This window comes from Aphis gossypii, unplaced genomic scaffold (genome assembly GCF_020184175.1).
Source record: "Aphis gossypii isolate Hap1 unplaced genomic scaffold, ASM2018417v2 Contig00322, whole genome shotgun sequence".
In the NCBI taxonomy this organism is placed as follows: Eukaryota; Metazoa; Arthropoda; class Insecta; order Hemiptera; family Aphididae; genus Aphis; species Aphis gossypii.
Window position 1 is genome coordinate 169,562 of NW_026083065.1, and position 26,368 is coordinate 195,929.

The following is a 26,368-nucleotide window of genomic DNA, read 5'->3' on the forward strand; positions in this document are numbered from 1 at the left end:
GTCTCAAAAGTATTTAGTGCAGAAGAGATGTCGTTGGCCACACGGAAAGGTGTATATCCCTACGAATACACAGATTCGTGGGATAAATTGTGTGAAACTTCCCTACCACCTAAAATCAATTTTTATAGTGCATTGTCCGAAAGTCACATAAGCGAAGCGGACTACGAGCACGCGACGCGGGTGTGGAATCATTTCGGTTGTTCGACTCTCGGCGCTTATAGTGATCTATATTTGAAAATAGACGTACTCATAAGCGCCGATGTATTCGAAAATTTCAGGGACATTTGCATGTCAACGTATCACCTTGACCCTGCACATTATTTCACGGCTCCGGGATTTAGCTTTGACTGTATGTTGAAATACACGTCGGTAAAACTGGAACTGCTCACGGACTTTGATCAAATATTGTTTCTGGAATCCGGTATGAGAGGAGGTCTAGTTCAGGCGAGTAAACGGTACGCTAAGGCTAACAATCCTAAAACGCCCGAATACAAACCCGATGAGCCTATCACACAGCTCATATACTTAGATGGTGATTATACTTTTTTTTTTTTTTTTTTTTTTTTTTTTTTTTTTTTCCGTTTGAACCGACAGCAGAGGAGGATCTGTGTGAACACTACTACTCCTCTGCTGCCATCGTTTATTAATATTAATAAAAACATTAATACATGCACATTCTTAACATATAACTAATTATGGTTGCTTCACCTTAAAAATAACATTAATACAATAGGTACAATACAATGTAATACAATGCGATACAATAATAAAGTCAGTCAGTTGGAGCGGCTGCCACTGGATTCGCTCTTCGTTCGGCCTCAGCTACCCTTTCATCACGCTCCTTGCAGCTTAAAATGTTGTCAACCATGTCATAAAAGGACTGAGTGGCACGTTGGGAGGCAGCCCGTAGCCGGTCGTTCTCGCTGAACGGGACATCAGAGGGGCCGCACAGCAAATCCTGAACGTCTCCCGGAGTTATATTTCGGTTACCAACAAACATCTTCACTGGCAGCCGAAGCGGATCCCAGTAAGCACAATCAAATATCGTGTGTTCCGCAGTGTCCTCAGGGTGTTGGCAGTACAGACAAGCCGCATCAGGAGCGCGCTTCATCCTGTGTAGGTAATACCTGAAACACCCGTGTCCAGTAAGAGCCTGTGTTACATGAAACGTGAGGTCTTTGGGGCATCTTTTCGTCCATCTCATCAGGTCCGGAAGAATCGTGCGCGTCCAGGCGCCTCCAACACCCCGACTCCATCTGTTCGACCAGGCAGCCAGCAAGATGTCTCGCTCTGCTCTCCGGATTTCATCCTTAGAATCAGCTCTGTCCGGGTCGTCAAGTTTACTTCGGACTCTTTTGCGTTCCAAAGCAAGAAGATCACCCGGAGGAGTTCCCGCCAGAAATAAGGCTGCCTCAGCCGAGACTGTGCGGTAGGCCCTCGTGACTCTGAGAGCCGCAATCCTCTGTGCCCGGATCATAAGGTTTCGACAGATAGCGTACTTGCATGCTCTTTCCGCCCACGTTGGACAGGCGTACAGCAGCCTGCTGTTCACCACAGACATTAGCAGCGTTCTCTTAGCCTGTGAGGGTCCTCCAAGGTTGGGCATGAGCCGTCCTATAGCCAGCGCTGCCTGGGACGCCTTCCCCGAAACAGTAGTGAAGTGTCCACTGAAAGTAAGGTGCGAGTCCAGATGGAGTCCCAGGTATCGCAATTTCCTTAACAAAGGAACTGTGTGACCCCCTACAACGAAAACCGGATCCCGATACGCCCACTTCTTAGTCAGCATGATGGCCTCTGTCTTGTGCCGTGCTAGTTGAAGTCGTCGTGAGCGCCCATCCAGCCATCAATAGCGTCTAATGTGGGGTTGACCACCTCTTCCAAGGTGTCTGAAGTCTCTCCAACTGCGAGTAGGGCTAGATCATCTGCGAAGCCGACAAGCTGAACCCCCTCCGGAACGTCCATCCTGAGAATGTCATCATAGAATACATTCCACAATGTGGGGCCGAGGACCGACCCCTGCGGAACACCCCCTGTGACCGGCCTGTCAATGCTGTTCCCATCGGTTGTTCTAATGGTAATTGTACGATCCTCCATGTATGACCGTAAAATTTTTAGGAGGTATCGGGGGACTCCTCTGCGTCGAAGAGCCTCATCCACGTGCTTCCATGGCGCAGAGTTGAAGGCATTCTGAACGTCGAGTGCCACTAGGACGCATAGTTCCTGATTTCTTGAGGGTCCATGATTGGCCCACTTAGCCAGGTCAAGAACCTTTTTGATGGCGTCCTCGGTGGAGCAACCCCTTCGGAAGCCAAACTGGTTGATACTGAGTCCACCAGCCCTCTCTAAGTGATCGTTAAGCCTGAGTAGGAGGATCCTCTCAAATAATTTCCCAGTGGTGTCTAGCATGCAGAGAGGCCGAAAGCTAGATGGATTAGATACTGGCTTGTCCGGTCCTTTATGAAGAAGTAGGAGTCTGGCCCTTTTCCACCTAACAGGAAAAACTGACTCACTTAAACATCTATTGTACATTTTAACAAATATATCGGGGGACCTATTGGCAATCAGCGAAAGCATCTCATTAGGAATCCCATCCAGCCCGGTCGCTTTACCCCTTGACAGTCGTGAGACTGTTAGCCTGGACTCCTCTGTGGTTATAGGTGGGCACTCATTACCATGATTTAAGTTGTAACCTTCGGCAGTGGTGGTTGGAAAGCTAGGATCTACTTGGCTATCCATCGGCACACATTGCCAATTGATAATTGGCATAGTGGGAAATAGGTGATCAGCAATCTCGTTTTCGCGTCCTATTGCAGCTAAACCTGGTGGCTGTCTGCCCAGCCGCCCCGAAACAATTCTGTATGGCACACCCCAGGGATCGTTATCTACCGATGCGCAAAGAGCAGCCCAGCTAAGCTTCTGTGACTTACGGATGGAAACGCGTAAAGCCTTGCGTGCCTCTCTGAAGGCAATTCTTTCCGCTGTACTGCCATCAGGGCCTTGTCTCTTAACCACTCTGAGATATATGCGCCTATTCCTTATGCATTTGGCTCTAAGGTCGGCAATCTCATGGTTCCACCAATGAACTGCTTTCCATTTGTGGGCTCCGTAGACTCTTCTGGGCATACAAGAATCGCAGGCATTAACCAGATAGTTGTTGAGAACCTCTGCTGCGTCATCCACCGAAGCAGGCTCCTCCAAAACCGGTGGTCCCTCATCCAACTTTCGAGAGAGCGCAGCATAATCGAGCTTACGTGTGGCCCATCCTAGATGTACACCCCGTCCCATGGGTACGTTATCGTTAAGTGTTCGCGAGTAGGGAATGAGGTTGAATGTGATGTAGTTGTGGTCGCTACCGGAATAGTCATCGAGGACCTCCCAGTCCACTACCTCGTAGGGGCCCGGGCCCGAGAAGGTTACATCAATGACCGAAGAAGACGCCCCTCTCTGGAAGGTAGGGTGGCTTCCAACGTTGTTGGCCCAGAGTCCAAGACTTGCGGCAAAGGATTCAAGAGCTTCTCCTTTACTATCATCTACACTAGAGCCCCAGTACGTGGACTTAGCATTAAAGTCACCAGCAACCAGGAGAGTTTCATTCTCTCTTTCCCCCTGTCTTATAGCTTGTTCAAGACCATCCAGGAATCCCTTAAAGGCATTCAGGCGGTCCTCTGCAGAGTCGCCGTTGGGGGTCCAGTAGCAGCTGAATGCTCTAACATTCCCAAATCGGAGCCATGCAAAGCCCGGGCCAGAACCAGTCTCCTCCGCCACAATGCCCGCAATGGTGGTCAGTGCTATTGAGCACCTCCCGTCTGAACTAGAAGCCCAGCTGGGGTGGTTACATGGGGATCTGTTGTGCTCACTGAGGATGAGGAGGCCAATGTCCATGTTCAGCACGGTTCGGGAAAGTAGCTGTTGGGCAGCCCAGTCGGTGTGGAGGTTGATTTGCAAGCAGTGAATCATTGCTTCGAGCGTGATCCATCTCCGCTGGCTTCCCGCCGAGACTGCGCTTGCGAATTGTGCCCAGCAAGTATCTTGAGCGCCTCCTTCCTGGCTTTGCACATACCTGAACCTGGCTTATGTTCAAAACGTTCAATGCCTGCTCTCTCGCATGCAACACATCGGTCCTTTTCCGCCAAACAGTCTTTAAGTTCGTGTCCTGGTTCTCCACAGCGTCTGCAATTCAACGATAAGTCGGGCCCGGAACAATTATCACTCCGATGACCGAATCCGTGACATCTAAAGCACTTTTCGGGTTCAGGACGCCTAGGACGAACGCGGCACATTGTCCATCCAATAGGGACGCGAGTTACAATAGCGGCAGAAGCTCTAGTCATTCTGGCGGTAGCAATTTGCTGGCCGGACATGGTGGACCAAAGGCCAGTGATTTGAACTGCCTGTCGTTCGCAAATTGCAGCTTGGTCATCTTCGGATCCGGGTATTGCCGCCCGCAATGCCGAAAGAACCTCACCCTCGGTCGTCACTGCGTCGAGGTCAACAATCTCAACAACAGTAAACTGGCTAAGCTGTGACACTCCTCCAACCGCATCACCCAGCCTGGTGGCTATGGCCGACGACAATTTCTGGGCTGCTACTACAGATCCCGCACCTTTGGCTAACTCAACCAGCAAGTGCCCATCCCTGGTTTTGCGCATGCCAGTAACCTGAGCTCCCAGCTCAACCAAGTTCACCTCGCTGTTATTCCTTACTGCACGAACGGTGTCAGCGTACGACGAGCCGGCAGCCACCTTGACTAAAACCGCCGGAGGCTTAGCCCTGAACTTCGCCCCAGTCCTCATAGGTATAGGAAGGCCCATTGCTCTTCCACTGTGCGGAGCTGCAGTTGCTTTCCTGCCAACAACTTCCCTCCACCCTTCGCCATCCGTCTCCATCGCCGAATCAGCTCCAGTATCGGCATGATTTTCCACTGCTGATGGCCCCCGTGCACCTGCCTTGGCTGCGCGACGTCTTGACGACTCCTTCTTCCGGCGCTCCTGCTCACTCTCCCACCAATTAGGAGTCAGAACGGTGTCAGTTCCGACGTCCACCATCTCCGGCCTGCTGAGGCCCTTGTCCACTGAGCCGGTCACTAGTACATCTCTCAATTTCTTAGCTGGGGGGAGAAGTGGTGATCTCAATTTACCCTTTTTTGTTAGCATCGGAGCCACGGTGTCATAGATATCTTCAAGCAACTTCATGAGTCGGTTGGACGCCGATTTATCGCCCCCTGATCTCACTTCGTTCATTGCTGTTTTTAGCGAAGATTTTATGTACGCCAGTCCAGCCTCAATCTGGTTCTCACTGCCCCCCACAGTGGAGGTGAGTGTGGGGATTGTGCACTTTCTTTTAATACCCATCACTGGTGTCGTTTCCCCGTCGGTACACGGTCTAGCGCCCACCGGTCCGGGACTTGGTGGCCCAGCCATCCCGGCACCCGAGACACCAGATTCAATTTCCATGACGTCATCATCGACCTCGAGGTTGCCGTGATTCATGCTCCTGCGGCTCAGAGCTTTCTAACTACGCGTCACCCTGTATAATATACAGTGTGCAGGTAGTCTGAGCGGTTCCGTGTGCTATTTGTTTATATAGCTGTTTCAGCTGCGCGCCGCCCGAAATCGCGATAACGAGCTCGGCGATAGCGGCGACGACCGTTCGCCGGTTGACCTTTGGCCGACCGCGGGCCGATAAGAAAAGTAGTAAATGTTACTCTTACCTTAATCAGTAGTCGTACAAACCTAACTTAAAACTGCCCTTATGGGGAAAGTTCTTATAGGACCGACTCAAAATCGACACCGATCCTCGCGCGCACTTTTCAGGCACCTCTAGGTACAAAAATCACAAAAAACTGTTAACAATTGTCAGCTGGAGGCGCAATAGTATTAGAACAGTGCTATTACGCATGCTACCACTAAGACAGCCACCGCTGAACTGAGATGGTGATTATACTTAAATATAATAGTGTGTGTGTGTGTGTGTGTGTGTATATTAATTTCTGTCTTGTTATATATCTAGCAAATAATTTATACGGATATGCGATGTGTAAGTACATGCCTATCGGCGACTTCGCATGGTACTCGGGCAACCCCGAAGTCGCGCTAGCTCAGCTTGAGTGGATGAGAGAGACGGACGATGTTGGGAGAGTTTACGAGGTAGATATTTCATACCCACAAAGTCTACACGATGCACACAATGATATGCCGTTTTTACCACACGCCAGCATACCAAACGGGTCCTCCGTCCGAAAGTTGATGGTCACATTTCTACGAAAAGAAAACTACGTGGTGCACTATTTAAATTTGAAACAGGCCATGGCACACGGCGTAATCGTCGAAAAGGTGCTTATTATTATTATTATTATTACTTATAACATATTCATATATATATATATATATCGTATAGGTGCATCGAGTGCTGGAATTTCGCCAATCGCCATGGTTAGCCCCGTACATCAATTTAAATACGGAGATGCGTCAACGGGCGAGTAATAAGTTTGAAGAACAGTTTTTCAAAGATCTTAATAACTCTGTGTTTGGTAAATTAAATTATTTCTACGCTGCCAAAATGTAATATTATTATTATTGTTATTTTACGTGTATAGGGAAAACCATGGAGAATATGCGGAAACGATATAAATTGGAGCTTGTATCGCGTGCCGATAGGTTGCGTAAGCTTATTAACAACCCGACGTTCAAGCACTGCACCGTGTATAATGAAGATCTCGCGGCAGTGACGTTACACGGTAAAGAGATCGATTTCTGTAAACCTATCTACATAGGATTTTCGGTACTCGAGGTTAGCAAAGTTCTGATGTACGGATTCCACTACGATGTCATGAAACGACACTACGGCGATAAGATCGAGCTGCTATACACCGATACTGGTGCGTATATAAAATTAATAAAAAAAAATATATATATATATTTTTTTTAAATGTTATAGATTCGCTATTGTACCAAGTAACAACCAACGATTTTTACGACGACTTGGTGGGTGCCCCGAGCTTAATGCGATACATGGACACATCGAATTTACCACCTGATCACAGGTGTTTCACAACGTTGCGTAAAAGGATCCCGGGGCTTTTCAAAGACGAGGCTAATGGACGAACCATTTTTGAATTTGTCGCGCTCCGCGCCAAATCTTACGCTTTCGATGTGGAACACAAAGTCTCCATTCGTGCGAAGGGCGTTATGAGACATGTGATAAAAAACCATCTAACACTGAACGATCATAAACGATGTTTGTTCGGCAATGATACCGATGACGACGACGACGACATCGAACTAGGTGTGCACGCGAGTAAGCTACTAGCCAGAGATTCCGCGTGTCAAGTTGTCGAACGCATACACCGCGACGCATCATCTCTCACACCGTCACCACCGCCATCTGAACAGCGACCTTATGAAGCGTATACGCCGTATAGGGAGAACGTGTCTATCCGGTCTTTTAAACATCAAGTGTATACGGTGAAAACAATGAAGTTATCATTAAATAGAAGGGATGATAAACGTTACGTTCTCCCTGACCGTGTGCACACACTCGCGCACGGACATTATAAAATTGTGTAAATTATTTTTAAAATGTAAATAAATGTCATTATTATAATTGTCACTTTAAATGCAAATAAATTTTATTATAATTCTCACTTTAAATGCAAATAAATATCGTTATTATTATTATTATTTTTATTATTGTTATTATTATTATTATTATTATTATTATTCTACCCTCAGCCTGTTTACTGTTACATTGCATAACGATATACATGTGTCTTCAATACGAGTTTATACCCCCGTATACGTATCCCCACGCATACGTATTGTGATAAGAAATCAAAAAGATTTGATGGAATCATGTATCGCTCGTGTATCACTTGCAGTCAGTCGTTCAAGTGCAGTCTTACGTTCTTAAACGAAAAATATGTCAGAATCATTTTTCAACATTCTTAATCGGAAAAAAACAGATATGTCGGATTCATTCTTCAGTACGCCGAAAAAAAAATTTGACGCTAAGACGACAGGAGCAGAGCGAAGCATGGTAAGTTTTTCAACTAACGTTTTCACGTTTTTATTAAATTTTATTTTATTTACAGTCACCGGATTTATTTCCTGACACCTACAATCCGGCGGGCTATGCGCTACGAGTCGTAGAACATGGGGACCAGGATCAGAGTCATTTATTCGGATTCGAGGCCGGACAGCGCTTTCCGTGGTCGACACCCGCCGCGGACTCACTGAACATTCTGGAACTTTTATCAACTGAATTTCCCCGTGACAACGAGATACTAAGTAAGTCATAATATATATTTTTATTTTTTTTAAATACTACCGTTTTTAACTCCGTATATCATATAATTTAGATGATGCGCAATCTTTTCACTGGAGTCATACGGGCTGGCCAAGTAGTGATGATGATGATGATGTAGCCTGTTACAAAATACTACATTGGAAGAAGGTGTTGTTATCAAGATTCGACCTAGATTCTATGTAGTATTTTATTTATTTTATGTGAGAATAAAATATTCTTAAATATTAAATTTTTTTTTTTTTTTTTTGCCCTATATAACAAATAAGAATATTATTATTTATACTACCAACCTTTATATATATATATATATATATATATATATATATATTATATGCATAATATAAAATAAATTATGCAACACATTCATAAAATATTTCAAAACACCATTTTCCGAAAACCGCTTGGTTTTTTCGTCTAAAAACATTAATATTTCTAAGTGTAAATAAAATATCAGAATATTCTTATTTACTTAGATATTAAAATGTTTTTTTCAAAACCGACTTATTCCAAAACGGATAATTGTATATTATAATACAACTTGTTAAATGTGTATTATATACCAACCTTTGTAAAATACGCTTACATTTGTTTTTTAAAAAATTATAGGATTGAAGATAAATTAATATAAACAAGAATTAAGAAAAAAAAATTTTTTTTTTTTTATTAGTGTTTTAAATTATTCAAAATCAATGTTAAAACGACCGCGGTTTTTCCCTTTGTATATTAGCGATACCGGCGGCACGTTCCCTGCGTTATATGCATTTATTTCTTCGGCGCTCAGCGATATCGACTTGGGTAAAAATACGTTGATGGCCCCATCCGTGTCCGGATCCCTCAATGTGCAGGTGATCGAAGTTCCAAATTTAGTATTGACCTCCTTCATTGTAGTGACCGGATACGGCACATTTAGTCTTAAATCCGCGATCGATGCATTTGTCACATTTGTCTGTTGCTTAAGTGCCGATAAGAATGCCATTTTAAACTGAGAACAGAAAAAAAAAAAAAAATGTTAGAAAAAATTAATTTACTCCGCGACTGCGCATTATATGCGCCTAGGCTCTAATTATTTACTAACAGAATAATAATTACAGGGATGTCAAGAATGTTATTTTAAACTAAGAAGAGAAAAAAATGTTAGAAAAAATTAATTTACTCCGCGACTGCGTATTATAAGAATGTAATTTTAAATTAAGAACAGAAAAAAAATTAATTTACTCCGTGACTGTGTATTATAATATGCGCTAGGCTCTAATTATTTACTAACAGAATAATAATAATAATAATAATAATTAAATAAACTCACTTTATCTGCGGTAGTCTGCTTACGGAAAAAACTTTGGCTCGGAGCGATGCGGCGATGACAATCTTGCTGATGGTAACTGGTAAATGCGATGGTTACAGAACTAAAATATAAATACCACAAATTAATATTGTTTAATAAATAAATAAATAAAAAAATTTAATATTGAGGTAACTACGATCGCGTAATAAGAATTATTAAATAAATAAATAAAATAAACTCACTTTATATATTGTACAACAAGGAGACGGCGTTCAAAATCAAGTGCACTGACTGTTAGCGGAGATGATGTAAGGACGAGATGACTGCTTCGTTCAGGGAAAAAAACACGACTGATCATCGTCCGGTGAGCATTAAGCTCCAGCATTTAAAATAATTTTCTTTATCAGTACACGCGCCTCCCTCTACTATAATGCCCAACATAGGGCAAGACGAATGATATGCTCGCATTATATAATATTATAATATAGTTTGAAGGCTAGAGAAAATAAGACGGACCGCGTCTAAGGGTCGCGTTGTCTCGGACGCGGGCGGCCAATGCGCCGACCGTCATCGGGATAACGCACATCCAGATGACGATTATGAATACAATTATTTGTGGGAAAATACCCTTTTTACGGTAAACCGTTATTCAGAGATCGTAATAATATCGCTTATAGAAAAGAAATTATATTATTCCATGTATTATTTAAAAAGGATAGGTCTCAGAATGTGCGTGTGAACCTAGTCACAGCAGGCACAAGTCGAGTATATTATGTATAGAGTTATGTGTGTGTGTGTGTGTGTGTGCGCGCTCGCGCGTAATAAAAGTCAATATACGCAAACATGATAATGTATAAATATATGTTTATTTTGAAAATATAATATATAAAGCACTTAAATTACATAATATATTATTTTTACATATTATTTTTAAACCATGTTAGCAATACAAAAACTCTATTATATGTACACTGTGTATAATCTAAATCCTTATGATATATACAGCACGGCAATCTTAGTTCGCGATGTATATTTCCGGCTGTACGCGCAGGTTGTAGTTGATTGAGCCTCGGACACTCTAAATCCGTCCCCATCTCGATGATTTTGACTCGCGGAATGAAATCTTGAATGATCACACGTTTTTCCTCACCTTTCACGTAAATGCATTCGAAATTCAGCGATTTTAAAATCCTGCCGATTTCCGAGTACTCTACGTCCCCGCAATCCAATGACAGTTGGTGATAGTTTCGAAAAAGCCACATGTTCACGGCTTTGCTTTTGGCTGAATACGGTGTTTGAGTGTGTTTGAAAATCCAATGCTGGCTAGCCCGGCTGTTTATGTCTACTATAGACATTTCTTTTATCAAATATTTTGAATTAGCGCCTAGTATGCATTGAATATCGAGAATAGCTGTCGCCATCGTTCAAGTCCCCGCGCACGTTTATATAGTATTAGCGTCTAACTGGCTCTCGTGTCCAATGCTAACTGATCGACTGACAATACACTCTTTTTTTATGGTAATTATATCGGCGTTTGCGAGTGACAAGCCGGCTTTCAAATCTGCGATATTTTTATTTATAATCCCTATAGATTCTATAGCGGCAGAAATTTTAATATTATTTTCTAAAAAATATTTTTCGATTTTCGCATCATTTAGTTTGATTAGATTAACATTCAAATCAAGTTCTTCGTTAAATTTTTCACTCATGTCCGCGATTCTCTTATCTACACGGCTAGCCGGCGAGCTACCGAACACGTCCATGGTATCGTGATAACTACATTTATATTTTAAGATCCGACTTATTTATCCAACTATTATGTTCGTCCGTGAAACCAAGCCAACGGACTAAAACACGACGGCCCTTAGTGCGAATAACTTTTTCCACCAGATAATCTTCGGGGAGTTTTGTTTTGCGTAGTTCTTCGGTGTAAAAACCGCCAGCTATCGGTCTTCCCGTATAGTCTTGAAGGATAAATGTACTGGGTGTAGTCTTGTTCACTTTAATAATTGTAAATATTTCCGTAGACCAATTTGGTAAATATCCTTTGGTGAAGACACCCTTGTACACACTAATGCGAACCTTATCTCCCACTTTAAATTTTATTTTCTTCGTTTCCACCATGGGGTACTCTAATTTTACACAGGACGGGTTCGCGTCAGCTTGTATTGGGGTCATCCTGATGGTGCGATGCATCGAATTATTATAGTCATGGATTAACATGGGTAAAATCGATGTCCAAACGCGCGAGCCACTGGCGGTAAAATGTTTAAACATCCGCTCTTTTAACGTGCGATTAAAACACGTACATTTCACCAGCCCCCCCAAGTTACAAAACCGTTGTTTTTTCTTCACCATTAATTAGTGTGGAATTAGTGTGAATTTGTGCGAATATTTTCAGAATTTGTGCGATTAAAAATTTTGGACAAATTCAAAAAAACTTTGGGGGGGCTGGTGAAATGTTCGCTGGCCCCCCCCCCTAAGTGTAATTAATCGACTTTTCTGGATTTTTTTTTTACCAAAAATTAGTGCGCCATTAGTGTGAATTTGTGTGACAAAAATCGAAATTTTTCGAGCTACCCTTAACCCCCAAAATAACGTTTTACAGTTTTGGCCATTTCCCCAGCCCCCCCTCGAGGTCGAAAATCCGGCTTTTCTGGATTTTTTTTTTAACAAAAATTAGTGCGCCATTAGTGTGAATTTGTGTGACAAAAATCGAAATTTTTCGAGCTACCCTTAACCACCAAAATAACGTTTTACCGTTTTGGCCATTTCCCCAGCCCCCCCTCGAGGGCGAAAATTTGACTTTTCTGGATTTTTTTTTTTACCAAAAATTAGTGCGCCATTAGTGTGAATTTGTGTGACAAAAATGGAAATTTTTTGAGCTACCCTTAACCACCAAAATAACGTTTTACCGTTTTGGCCATTTCCCCAGCCCCCCCTCGAGGGCGAAAATTTGACTTTTCTGGATTTTTTTTTTAACAAAAATTAGTGCGCCATTAGTGTGAATTTGTGTGACAAAAATCGAAATTTTTCGAGCTACCCTTAACCACCAAAATAACGTTTTACCGTTTTGGCCATTTCCCCAGCCCCCCCTCGAGGGCGAAAATTTGACTTTTCTGGATTTTTTTTTTACCAAAAATTAGTGCGCCATTAGTGTGAATTTGTGCGACTATTTTCAGAATATGTGCGACACCCGTTATACTCAGAAACATCAATAATTGGTTTTTTGATTTTTTTGCATTTTCCCGGGCCCCCTTAGGAAAAAATAATAAATTTAGAAGAGGAATTACAATTATGTTCTTTTTAGTGAATCATCGTCATCAATATTAATTATAAACTTATTGTATAATTTTAATTTGCCTTCGATTCTTTGATTTATATTTATTTAAATCTCATATTTTAGTATAATTTCATCATTGTTTTTTAAAACTTAATAGGTGGTTAATTATTTAAAATTTTTAATTTATTCATGTACCTACTGTTATTGATGAGACTAATGGTTTTGAATTGAGTAAATAAAATAAAAATAAATTTGGTATGTATAATAATTAATATTATATATTATTATAATTAATGATTTTATAGTGGTTCGTTACGTGATATCAGTTACCTGTTATTTATATTCGTTAATTGTTACTTGTGCCTAATCGTTTTTCCTTACAAAATAGTTAGAGAAAAATATTTTTTGGGAATGACATATCGATTATATATTTTATTGTTATTTGACTTTGTATTCAACTTTCAAAATAAACAAAAATTATTTTGTAAATTTAAATTTAGAGACAATATTTAGACAAATTGATATGTCATTCCCTAAAAAATATTATTCTCTATCTATTTTGTAATAGGTGATTTTACTTGTAATAGGTGAAGATTACTTAAATACATAGAAAAAATGATTCTGCGTAATTGTGTTTTGTCCATGTTGCGCGTGGGCCAGAGAGAAAACAAATAGTGCGGTGACATCCTCTTAAGAGGACCTCGCACCTGCATGTGTTGTCTCCGTCTTACACACGTACAACATACCCAATAATTTTCGTTGTCAAGTTTTCAATAGCGTATGGTCAGTTTTGATATTAGAGTGAATTAACTTATTATCAAACTTTTAGATAACAACATTATCTGTGTTCTCTTGTTGGTTTCTTACGATATTTTAATTTTCAAGTGAGTTTTGAATATGTAAAATATTAGTATTTGAAAATGCTCATAACTCACTTAAAAATTAAAATATCGTAAAAAACCAACGAGAGAACACAGATAATAATGTTACCTAAAAGTTTGATAATAGGTCAATACACTCTAATATCAAAACTGACCATACCCTAGTGAAACTTGCGAACGAAAATGTGCTATGTTGTACGTGTGTAAGACGGAGACAACACATGCGGGTGCGACGTCACTGGTTATGTCATGTTTATCACGATCATGAACTAACAATAGCATTGCCCTGTCAACGTGCGGGTTTAAAATAAACACAATCAATTTTTCCTTATCTAATCAAAAAAAAAAAGATATTTTTATTTTATCGGTTATGTCAATTGTCAATTATCAAATCGTTTTATCAATGCTTTTTTATTTCTAATATTTTTATGATTACGTTTTAAATGTAATGCTGAAAATTGTTGCTGTTCATAATACTTAAGTTTTAATGTATTGGTTAACTTTTGTTTTTTATTGATTTTTATAAAATGGCTGGAAGAAAGCCCGCTGTTCCACCTTCTCAGATTATAGATGCCGTGTTATTGTTTAAAGATAATGTGATTAATCATGAAAATGGAAGTATGTTTTACCATATAATTATTATTTATACTAAATTACCTATATACTATTGTAAAACTTGGAAATATAGACAAAAATGTATAAAATTATGTTTAACACTTACAATGTATACGATTATATTATAATCAAACTATAATACCGTACATAATAAATTATATGATTGAGTTACGGTATATGATACTGCGAAAAACGCTTCACACAACGGACAAAATATGATCCGTGGATGTGAGACTTGAGTCTGTTTTACAGTATCGCTATCGAGTACACTCTATTATACATTTATACATTATACTAAGCCGTGTACAATATACTCGTTTTATATAAATAGCTCTAACACTTTACGGTGTATTGAAAAAGCTAATATAAACATTTGGTGAAAATAGCATGTTAATACCAACAGTTATTATTTTTATAATTACGCCAAAAAACAAAATTGATTTTATTGAAAATGGTGTTGTGCACAAATATTTATTTTTTACTTAATATTTTTTTAGGTACTCCAAAGCTTAGGTACCTTTTTTTTTTTTTTTTTTTTTTTTTTTTCCGTTTGAACCGACAGCCTGTACCTGGGTTACTGAGAAGGGCCTATACTTACCAAATAAGGCAATTACCTATACTTCTTATTTAAAAATAAATAATATTTTCAAAATTACATTATACATCATACAATTTAATGTAATAACTAATAAACCAATTGACTAAAAAATTATAAATACAAATTCCATACATTATATTAAGTCTTATTTTAATTGTGGTGTATATATTATATTTTAATATACACTATATGTCACTATATTATGTACACTATACATGGCCACATGGGTAATACACAATTATAAAATATTTACAAATAATAAACAATATATATGTTCATTTTGGTATAAATGATACTGCAATGTACTATAATAATGATATTTATTTTAATAGTAGTCTACTATTATTATGAGAATCAGCAAAGTTATCTAAGTATTACTTATAGTATCTATATCCAAAAGCTTAACTTCTGACTTTTTTTTAAAAAAAAGGTAACAAATTGGATATAGTTATTTGTAGTATGGCATTTCTTATATATTTCATAATTATTTTCATACAATAAAAAGTTCTTTCACATAGGTACTTCTGAGTGCTGACAAAACTGGTATAGTAGGTAATTTAAATACCTACTATAAAGCTTTTATAAATCATAAAATGCCATTTAATTTTTCATTAGGAATTTACACCTGAAAATATGTTTTGTACCATTATATTTAATTTCCAATTGTTTTATTGATTTTGTAATGATTTTTAATTCTGAATTTAGTATATAAGTATCATTATATGCAAGTTATGGACAATTATCTAATGTGTTCTAAGACTTACCTACAGATTATAAAGAACATTTTCAAGTCTACTAAAGTACAAAATATCCATTATAAGAAATATTAAATATACTTAACTGCAGGAAACAAAAAACTAGTGATGATCAAAACAAGACCAAGACTCTTGCAAGACTCTTGCTATTTTCACAAAATATATAAAAAAAAAAACTAAATACCTGTTATAGCTGTGTGTAGGTTTTTTCCTAAAGGCCAATATATTATAATATAGTATACCGGGTGATTCTTTTATCATTGAACACCCATTATTTCAAAAAGTGTAAGTTTTTTTGAAAAAATTTTTTTACATAGTTTCAAGTCGCTTATAAAAGAACATTTTTATTAAAAAATTAGATTTTTAAATATTTTTTATCCTTATAATTTTTTAAGTTTTTTAATTTTTTGAACGACAACATAGGGCAGGGATGGCAAAACTTTTGAACATTGCGTGCCCAAAATTACCTTTTTTTTTTTTTTTTTTTTAAAGCGTGCCATATGAAAAAAATTATATTTTGTTTATATTATAATTCGATTGTATAATTAATGTATAAACAGGTGTTAATTTTGGTACATAATAATAATAATATTGCTTTTTTAATTATTTTGATATTTTTTGATATGATTTATGTTGTTGAACACTTGATGCCAATTCATTGATATTTGGTTTATAATTTTCGCGTGCCCACAAAATCTTTTCGCGTGCCATCTCGGGCACGCGTGCCATGGATTTGCCATCCCTGACATAGGGTTTTAATTTTATATTCCAAAGCAGAATATTTTCCTAAGTATTTCGATACATGAAAATCGAATTTGGGGTGAGTAGTTTATGAGTTATAGATAGAGTTATAGATAGAGTTAGTAGATTATTTAATATGTAATTTCGTCCAAATTTTTGCTTAAAATATCTATAAAAAAATTTACGAATAGTGTATACAGTATACAGGTGCCAATAATTAATTTGTTAATTTATTTTTCAATAGCACTTGCTGTGGCCACAAATAAGATTTGGAGTGAGATCAGTGAACATTTAAATTATAAAGTATCTTCTAATGCAATTCATACATTTGTACAACTAAAAAGGCACGGGATTTGGGAAAAACTAGGTTTTTCCACGAAAAAGACTTTACCAATATTCCCTGATAAAATAATAGGAGTTAAAAATGATCTTGAAAGTGGTGTGTTATTCAATATACTTATTCGATTAAGTAAAACCAAATTAATTTACATTTATTTATTTTTCTTAGATGAATTTACTGAGTTGAGTAATGATGATGATTGTATCCCCCAAAAAAAATTTGTTTTTACTTTATCAGCTGAAGAGTGGCAACAAATCCAACCTCAAGAAATTAGTTATAAATTGTCTGATAAAAATAACCCTATTCGAAGTTCACGTTCATATGTAGTTTTACCAAAAGGTACTTGGACTCCAGTGCTTGCAGAGCATTTTTGGGTACACACAGAATTACCTTGTTGTATATCCTTCAAAGGAGCAAAAGTTTTTCCTAATGGACAAGTATATGTTAAAGTCGTAGGACGTTGCTCAGTTTGCGAATCATACTTTGAAGGATTTGTATCTCAAAGACCAGCAGAAAATGCCAAGTAATACATTTATTGTTAATTATTATAGCTAATTTCAGTTATTAATATTTTATAAAAAAAAATATCAGGGTTCTTATGTATTGTACATATAAAGGACATTTTCATGAACAGCACAAAGCTAAAAAGAGACGAATAATTGGCCCAGCCAAAGATAGAGCAGTTTCATCTCTTTCTGAAAACGGAATGTCAAGTGAAACATATAGGGAATTAGAAGCTAATCGTGTTATGAAAATAGGTATGTGCCTATTCCAAAATTATTTAAAATATTAATTAATTAACCTACAGAGCTTGCATTTGAAAAAAAAATTGGTTTTACGTGATGTACAATTTAAACGTTATACAATTTTTGCGTTTGTCGTTATTTAAAATTAAAACGTTCTACAACTTTTGCGTTTATCGTTTATCGTTTATAATATATAACGCGGGGAGTGGTACAGATTCCAATCGTTTTTTTGACATATATAACGTTATAATCATAACGTCATTATAATGTTAGCAAGCCCTGAACTTATAATATGTGTTATTAATTATTATTTTTGTTTTAAATATAATTATCAAAATTATAAATTGTTTTAAATTTTCAAAAGGTTTTAGTTTTAATGGTATACATTTTTTTATATGGGTTATGATTAATTATTGGTTGTTATTAAAGATTATGCCGTTCCGAAACCAGTGCTTTTTGGTTCAATTACAATTCATTAGTTCTATATCCCAATAAATGTAATAGGTAATTAATGCACACAATATATATATTTAGGTGCTGAAGAACCTGCAATATTACCATCAGGTAATGCGTTGAGAATCCTCAAACATCGTAGCCTTGAAGCACGGAAAAGACACAAAGATACTTTAACAGCCTTATCAATTATGAGAGATGAGGATGATTTTAAAAATGTCATTCGTAATATTAGCGTATATCCATTTTTTTTAAATTATCATTGTGGTGAACAAATTCATATTTATCGAAGTTACTGTAGTAATATCACTCACCCGCGACTGATAATAGATGCTACAGGCTCTGTAGTTAAAAACTTTTACAAGTTTGGAGTGCAAAAAACTAAACATATTTTTTTATATGAAGCTCTTGCTTACGACAAGGTGAACCAACGTGGGTTTACTGTAACTAATATGTTAAGTGAAAAACATAATAATTCGACCATTTTTATATGGTTGTCTGAATGGTTAAACTGTCATGTTCAACCACCTAAAGAAACAGTGTGTGATATGTCATTAGCGCTACTGTCAGCCATAAGTCATTGTTTCACTCAGTACTCATCATTGAATGATTATATTAACGTTTGTGCTGATTTTGTTTTAAATGAATTACCACTCCGAGAATCTCATTGGCTACCAAGGTATGTATAACATAAATCAATCAAAATGCTATATTTTTGTTAACTATTCTATACGATTATATAATTAGGTATAACGAAATATTATCATCTAAGTGAAAGAGATAGTGGTTACTGGTTATTTTACAATTATTTTAATTTGCTTCTGTGTACAACTTTCTGACCAAAAATATTTATACTATACATAAAGATAATCTCAACATCTTTTCTCAGTTCAAATTGGACCAAGGCTTCACTTTGATGGGGTTGCTTATAAATATTTTAATATTCAATTTTTTTTTTAGATTCTGAGTGGAGCGAGGAAGCTATAGTGGTTTTACAATGGTGTTTATTTTTTCACCGTAGCAACGAATAAAAAATTATAATATTATAATATTAATTCTACTTAGAGACTATAAAAAATAATAAAAATTTAAAAAATCCATACTGATAAACCGTCTCCGTTCAGAATCATTTTTCGAATACGATGATTTCTAATTTTTTTTTAAAGTTGAAATCATAATTCATAGCACACAACTTTTTAAACTTTTCTTTTGTTCATTAATATATTTTTAATTATTTTATAAATTATTACATCGCAGTTGTTTTATCATCATTATTATTATTAGTAGTAGTAGTAGTATTGGAAGTAATAGTTGTAGCAGTATTAATAGTTCTTTTACATCTTGTCCAAAAAATTATTTTAGTTGTATTTGTATTTGTATATATGACTTTGTTATAAACGGTGTTTGGCTTAGCGTTTATTAAATCTCATTTGAATATTTTTTTAATAATCGTCATATTATCTAGATAATAAAAAAAATTTTAAATTATAACTATATAATTTTTTCCTGAAATTATATTATTATCCATCTATTATCTCATCTAGATTATAGATGATTGTATTGCAAAGTAAATATTATATTATCCAATATCTACATAACTATTTACTATTTAGTTACCTTTGCCTTAAACTGGTTATAATTATTGTTATTAATATGTTTAGTAATTGATTATTTTTTTAAGGTGTTTTATCAGAGTAGACGTAGCACATTTCATCAAGTTAATAACTAAATGGGTGCCACTGAAATCAGTATCCAAACGTGTCAGGGAAGTCATTCTTCGAGTAATTGGACTTATGGTTAAATGTCAAAATATTTCGGATATAAAAAAAATTTTGATTTCTCTATTTGTTGTAATTACAAATGAAACTGATGGTTCTGACATAAACACTGGATTAGCTACACCGTGTGAATTACATAAAAGAGAATTGATCAACTTTACATCGACAGGTTGTTTAAACATATATTTTACACAAAAAAAATTATAATATTAAATATTAAATTATGCACTGGTATGTTTTAAGGTACTATAAATGAAGACGAAGAAATAATGTTCAATGATGGCCAGGAATCCATATTGGAAGAAAATGACAATCCGGAGGAGGGTCTACTAGGATACAACCCATTCCAAACCTGGGCTGAGAACATTTATGAAAACAGCACGCATTATATAAAAGAAGGAACAGGGATTAATGCCATGTATTTACCGACATTGGTTCCATATATAACAAAATGTATGAAACTATTACCTCTATGGTCAGGTATCATGGTTCCAATATATGGATATGGTGATGAAACTGCTAGTTCTGCCGCAGTTGAGTCGAGTTTCAAAAAACTTAAAACTGTGACATTCAAACAAGAAAATTTACCGATTACAATTGAAGACTTTTTACCACGTCATATTTATTCACTACGAGGAGCATCCCTAATTCACTCAACTAAAACTTCAATACCATCAAACAACAATGACGAAATTAATAGACAATCAAAAATAACTTCTCAATCAGACTCAGACAACAAAAGACTTATTGAAACCCATAAAATGTTGAAGAAGTTGAACACACAAACATGGTTTCTGAACAGGAAAATGATTTTTTGATAATTCCTGAACAATCAAATTGTCCACTTTGCTCCGAAGGTAGCGATACAGGAGCACATAAATGTTTTTACTGTGGAATACCAGTTCATCCTATTTCCGCATGCTCAACTTATGTACCTGGTAATGATGACATGCGAGTTTGCATTATTTGTTCATTGGTGGAAACTAATGTAAATGAGGAGAATAATGCACGTGAAACTTGGTGTAGGATAAATAAGAAACAACGTAAAACTAAATCATACCTCCAACCTAATCCACATTTAAGACATTTGAATTTAAATAACTCCAAACAGATCAAATCGCTACCGATTCTAAAAAATGGTTCACGTTCAGAAGAACTTAAAAGCTGTAAATCTACAGTTACAAAAGGAAAAATCATACTGACGAACACGTGTGCATTTGATTCATTGGCTTCTCTAGTTATGGTACCTATATTTTATATAATATATTTAGTTTTGAATCGTTGTAAAATTGTATATATTATATTTTACAGGTATCGTATTGTGATAGCAAACCATATGCTGAAAAAATTGATTCTGTTGGACAAAGTCAATTTCTAAATTTTATTTTAAAAATTATCAAAAATGGTATTACATCTTCAACATATACAGAACGAGCTGATATTATAATAAAAAAGTTGAATCCAGAATTAAAATTGATGGAATATAACACTACGTTGGCTATTTGTGACTCTACTATGGGTAATGTTATACATTCAATGTTGACAGAATTTCCAACAATAAAAGAGGCTATACGATGTACATCAAACTGTCAAACAAAATTTAATACACTAGTGTATTTAACATATCAAACGGAAAATGGCCATGTACAGAATTTGCAACAATATATTGATAATCGCCAACACATTAAAAAATCAAAATGTACACAAGACGTGTCTGGAAACATTTGTGATGGGGTGAAAGAAATAATATCTGAATTCTCAGATATGCATTTGTTTATTGATGTTCTTCATTGGGAAGGTAATCTTTTTAGTTTTTTATATATTATATTAAAGTAGATAGAAACATATAAGGAGTTTCAAGTTTGATGATGAAGTAGAGAATAAACTTTATGAACAAAAATCATAACGATTTGCGCATAGTTTCCAGATAATGATTGTACCATAGTGAAACGAAATCAGTTTTGAGTACTAACCTTATACTCACACTCAATATTTTTTATCTCCTCTAAATACATTTTAATTTAATTATATTTTGTCTAGTTAAACTGTTTATAATTTTAACTCAACAACGTTATTTATAAACATACCTATAATATAAAAAAAAAGTATACAATGGTATGTTATGTATATAGATAAATAATATTAATAATTAAAAGAACAAAGAGAAAAAGATACTGTAAAATAAAAACAAGTTAATTGCATTTATACCAACGTCAAACACGAATTATATTTCATAATATTGTTTCAGGAGAAAATGTGATTTCTAAAGACCGCAGCTCTGAAGCAGCAGCTCAGGTGAAAGAAAAGTTATGTGATATTCCACAAATTTTACAGCATAACTCAAAAACATATGAGCTTAGAGGAGTACTTAGCTTCAAAGCCGGCAAAACTAAATTGAGAAATTCAATTGGGCATTACTGTGCCTTCGCAAAACGAGGGACAAGCAACTGGGAACAATTCGATGACATGAAAATAAAAACAATTCCTGTCAAAGATACAAAAGTTGTAAATTGCGAATTTCTTGTATACTCAATATAATACAAATTAAATGTTAAATGTTAAATTTTTAATTTTTTCATGCATTTCATTTCAAAATAATACTGAAACAACAAATTTTAAAAGTCCAACAGTGTCAAACAAATCGAGGTGATCATGTATAACATAAATTATGTCTTAACAAACTGCTAGTGTGGACTTGACAGCGCTAAAGATAAAATTAGCCCTCCAGTAAAAATGAAGTCCGATTAATTTTTAAAGGTTGTCCAATAATGTCCAACATTAACCAAAATATTTGTAATATGGTATACAAATCAGTGTCCACTAAAGTAGCGCTGCCAGGTTCACAAGAGTCATTCATCTGTATTGCATAAAGTATAGACATTGGTCTCATTCATATAATGCATATCGTCAAGTCCAAAAAAGTTTGGAATATCAACCTAACACCGAATTATGATGGTATAGAAAAGCGTTACTTTAACTGTATTCCATGGAACCCCGGGGTTCTGCGGAGATCACTTCAGGGTTCCGCGAAACTCTTATTAAAATTAAAATTTAGACATCTTGTTTGTCTTTTTTTAATATTATACACATTATTATTATATGAAATGACTATAATTTTTATTGCAAATAATCCTTACATAAAATGACTATTGAAACAAAGTAGGGGTTCTAATTGCGAGCTGTAATAACTTATTGTTGAAATATAAATAAAAAAATCTAAAACGCAGAAAAAAAAGAGGGATGCAACGATAAAAGTAGACATAGAAAAGGGTTCCATTTTTGTCACACAAATACACAAGTTCCCACTAATGGCGCACTAATTTTTGGTAAAAAAAAAATCCAGAAAAGCCGGATTTTCGCCCTCGAGGGGGGCTGGGGAAATGGCCAAAACGGTAAAACGTTATTTTGGGGGTTAAGGGTAGCTCGAAAAATTTCGATTTTTGTCACACAAATTCACACTAATGGCGCACTAATTTTTGGTAAAAAAAAAATCTAGAAAAGTCGATTAATTACACTTAGGGGGGGGGGGGGGCAGCGAACATTTCACCAGCCCCCCCAAAGTTTTTTTGAATTTGTCCGAAATTTTTAATCGCACAAATTCTGAAAATATTCGCACAAATTCACACTAATTCCACACTAATTAATGGTGAAGAAAAAACAACGGTTTTGTAACTTGGGGAGGCTGGTGAAATGTACGTCTTGAATGCTTGATATTATTAATAACTTCACGATTAGCAACTATCGTTGTGTACGTGAGATGCCAATGTGATATACATTATACACGTCTTTTTTTAATCGGCATAGTGCTATATTGGGTTATTATTATTAACATCTATTTTTAATATTGATAGTCGTATGTAACAATGAATTGGTTATCAGTGGGCGATGACGCCGCGCAGTAATGAAACTGTTAATACCATAGAATAGTATGTTTATAAATACTATAGTGTTCTATGGTACATATTTACTGTGAAAAATAATACAATTTAAGATAGTGATTTACATTTAAATCGTGAAAAATATTAATGATTGACGTCAGTTTGTAAAGTACAAAATAAAAATTTGCCGCTCTGGACAATGGGACCCATAGCCCCTACCTAAATACGCCCCTGTATACATCACACTATTTTAGTCTAATTATCTTAAAAACTATTAAGTCTATAAAAATATAGTTAAGAATATTAATTATAGGGAATATTGTATTTTAAAAAAGTTCTTAATACATTATCAAAAAAAAAAAATTATTTTATGACTTAGAATAAAAAAATTTAAAAAAAATGCATGTTTTCTTGAAATATTGATATATATCAATTTTTGATGCTTTTGTGGCACAGGTTAATTATTTCCAATCATTACCAAACTTTACAAAACTCATTTTTATCACTATTCAAATGAATTTAGTGGGTGTAATTTGAAAAAATCAGATATTGAAATATAAGGACCACCCTAATCTATATAGAGCAAGTTGGTCAGATAGGCTTATTATAATTTTGTATTCTTGTTTTATTTGTTTTTATATTTTATGTTAGTCTACTCTGGCATGTCGCGACAATTATGTCATCCCGTCGCCCGTTATTATTTTATATGACTATTATAATATGGTTATTTTAAAATCGTATTATACGTAGTACAGTCCACATTTCGAAAAGCGTTCATTTTATTATATAGTTTTTTAGCAACCCAACAATGGATTTAATGTTTATCAACATTGTCTTGTATGTTACTATTATGTTCTTTATACATACTAACCGCATGACTATATATACTGTATTGTCACAAGTAATAATGCATAACCAAAGTCGCCAAATTTTAAAAGTGGGTTTATCGTAAACTTTGGTCAAAATTATCGTATTTCAATAAGATTATCGTACCATAACAAAAAAAAAAAAATCTTCCGATAGATTCCGATAAATTCTTCCAGTTAGCGTTATCAGGCACCAACCGAACATTGTAAGGACGGTCTTTAAGAAATGAAAAAAATAACAAATTTTATGTTTGAATAAATTGTATCATTTTGAATATTGTTTGGTAAATACTAACCAAATTATAATAAATCTATTGTATACCTTTATACAAATATTATGAGAAAATCATAATATTTACCATAATATTAAAATAAGTAAAATTATATTCTTAATTGCAACATTATAAATTAAAATTGATCTGTTACAAAATATATATCTAGGTATATATTTATAGAACATAAAATATAGTATGTATAAAGGTATTTTTTCATCATTATCTTAAATGTTAAAAAACTGATGAATTAAAAATTTAAAAATAAATTTATTTTTACAGTGTTTTTGAACTAGATACACCACATACACTGTACACATAAATACAAAAAATAACATTTATTAAAAGATATAATTATTATATACTTTTATTTCACAAAATAACATGTAGGTAATATGTAAAGATAATAATCGCAAACTATTAACTAAAACTATATTTAATTGAAGTGTTGGAACATTAGACACTTGCACATGATAGTGTAAAAAATATCCTTCAATAAAATTCAAAAATTCTAATGGGTATGTAGTAAATTTATTGTTTTTACCTTAACTGAGACAAAATATGTTTTTGTCATACGTCAAAAAATAACGGAAGATAATAAGAAATAACAAACGACGACATAACTTCATACAAATTCGTGCACAAACGAGTTTTGAAAACAGAGTGCAAAAATTCCAAATTGGCAGACCGTAGAAATGGAACCCCGAGTTTGATTTAGGGATAATCTCCACAGTTTTTGTGCACTAACGACCGGACTTCGTGCACTATCGTGCACTAACGATGCACAAACAGAATTTAAAAACTCCAAATCGGGGGGCTGCCGTTTCTACGCCCCCCCCCCCCACACGACTTTATTTTTACGATATCTCCAGAAATAATTGTGCACTAACGACCGGACCTCGTGCACTATCGTGCACTAACGATTTGCATACACAAAATTTAAAAATTCCAAATCGGAGGGCTACCGTTTCTACGCCCCCCCACCCGACTTTATTTTTATGATATCTCCAAAAATAATTGTGCACTAACGACCGGACCTCGTGCACTATCGTGCACTAACGATGCACAAACGATCTGCACAAACAAAATTTAAAAATTCCAAATCGGGGGGCTGCCGTTTCTACGGCCCCCCGAATTTGATTTAGGGATAATCTCCACAATTTTTGTGCACTAATGACTGGACTTCGTGCACTATCGTGCACTAACAATTGACAAACGATCTGCACAAACAAAATTTAAAAATTCAAAATTGGTGGGGATGTAGAAATGGACCCAAGACCAAAGAATACATGTACAGTTTCTCTGGGACCCTGCAGCGTCAAACAGAGAACAACACGCAGTGTCATGACGCCGCGTATATATTATGATAAACGCCTATATTTTGTCCGGAATCCGGATTAGTATGTATAGTTGACGTTAGACGCAGTCAAAACGCAGCAGAGAAACCATACAATATTATGTATTATAATATTTGTGTTCAAAATGAGTACATTACTTAAAAATTGTTATGATTTTATAGCAGATGTTAGTGTTGAGTGTGATCTAATGTTGGTCAAACGGGGAAGGGGAGATTATG

At 35.7% G+C, this 26,368-nt stretch overlaps 3 protein-coding genes across 3 annotated transcripts; 2 read left to right on the forward strand and 1 right to left on the reverse strand.

Moving 5' to 3' along the window:
* The first annotated feature begins 15 nt into the window (after positions 1-15).
* On the forward strand, positions 16-7,603 carry LOC126553763 (uncharacterized). Its single transcript, XM_050208882.1, has 5 exons — positions 16-532; positions 6,010-6,332; positions 6,397-6,529; positions 6,596-6,877; positions 6,937-7,603. The coding sequence occupies exons 1-5, from the start codon at positions 28-30 to the stop codon at positions 7,563-7,565; spliced, it is 1,872 nt and encodes a 623-aa protein (XP_050064839.1). The 5' UTR covers positions 16-27; the 3' UTR covers positions 7,566-7,603.
* A 1,202-nt stretch (positions 7,604-8,805) lies between these two features.
* LOC126553741 (uncharacterized) lies at positions 8,806-10,921 on the reverse strand. The gene is made up of 3 exons (XM_050208859.1): positions 9,829-10,921; positions 9,608-9,707; positions 8,806-9,286 (listed from the first exon to the last, which is right to left on the reverse strand). Exons 1-3 carry the CDS (start codon positions 9,969-9,971, stop codon positions 8,981-8,983), a joined length of 549 nt encoding a protein of 182 aa, XP_050064816.1. The 5' UTR covers positions 9,972-10,921; the 3' UTR covers positions 8,806-8,980.
* A 10,289-nt stretch (positions 10,922-21,210) lies between these two features.
* On the forward strand, positions 21,211-22,314 carry LOC126553771 (uncharacterized). The gene is made up of 2 exons (XM_050208887.1): positions 21,211-21,574; positions 22,025-22,314. The coding sequence occupies exons 1-2, from the start codon at positions 21,253-21,255 to the stop codon at positions 22,312-22,314; spliced, it is 612 nt and encodes a 203-aa protein (XP_050064844.1). The 5' UTR covers positions 21,211-21,252.
* The last annotated feature ends 4,054 nt before the right edge of the window (positions 22,315-26,368 follow it).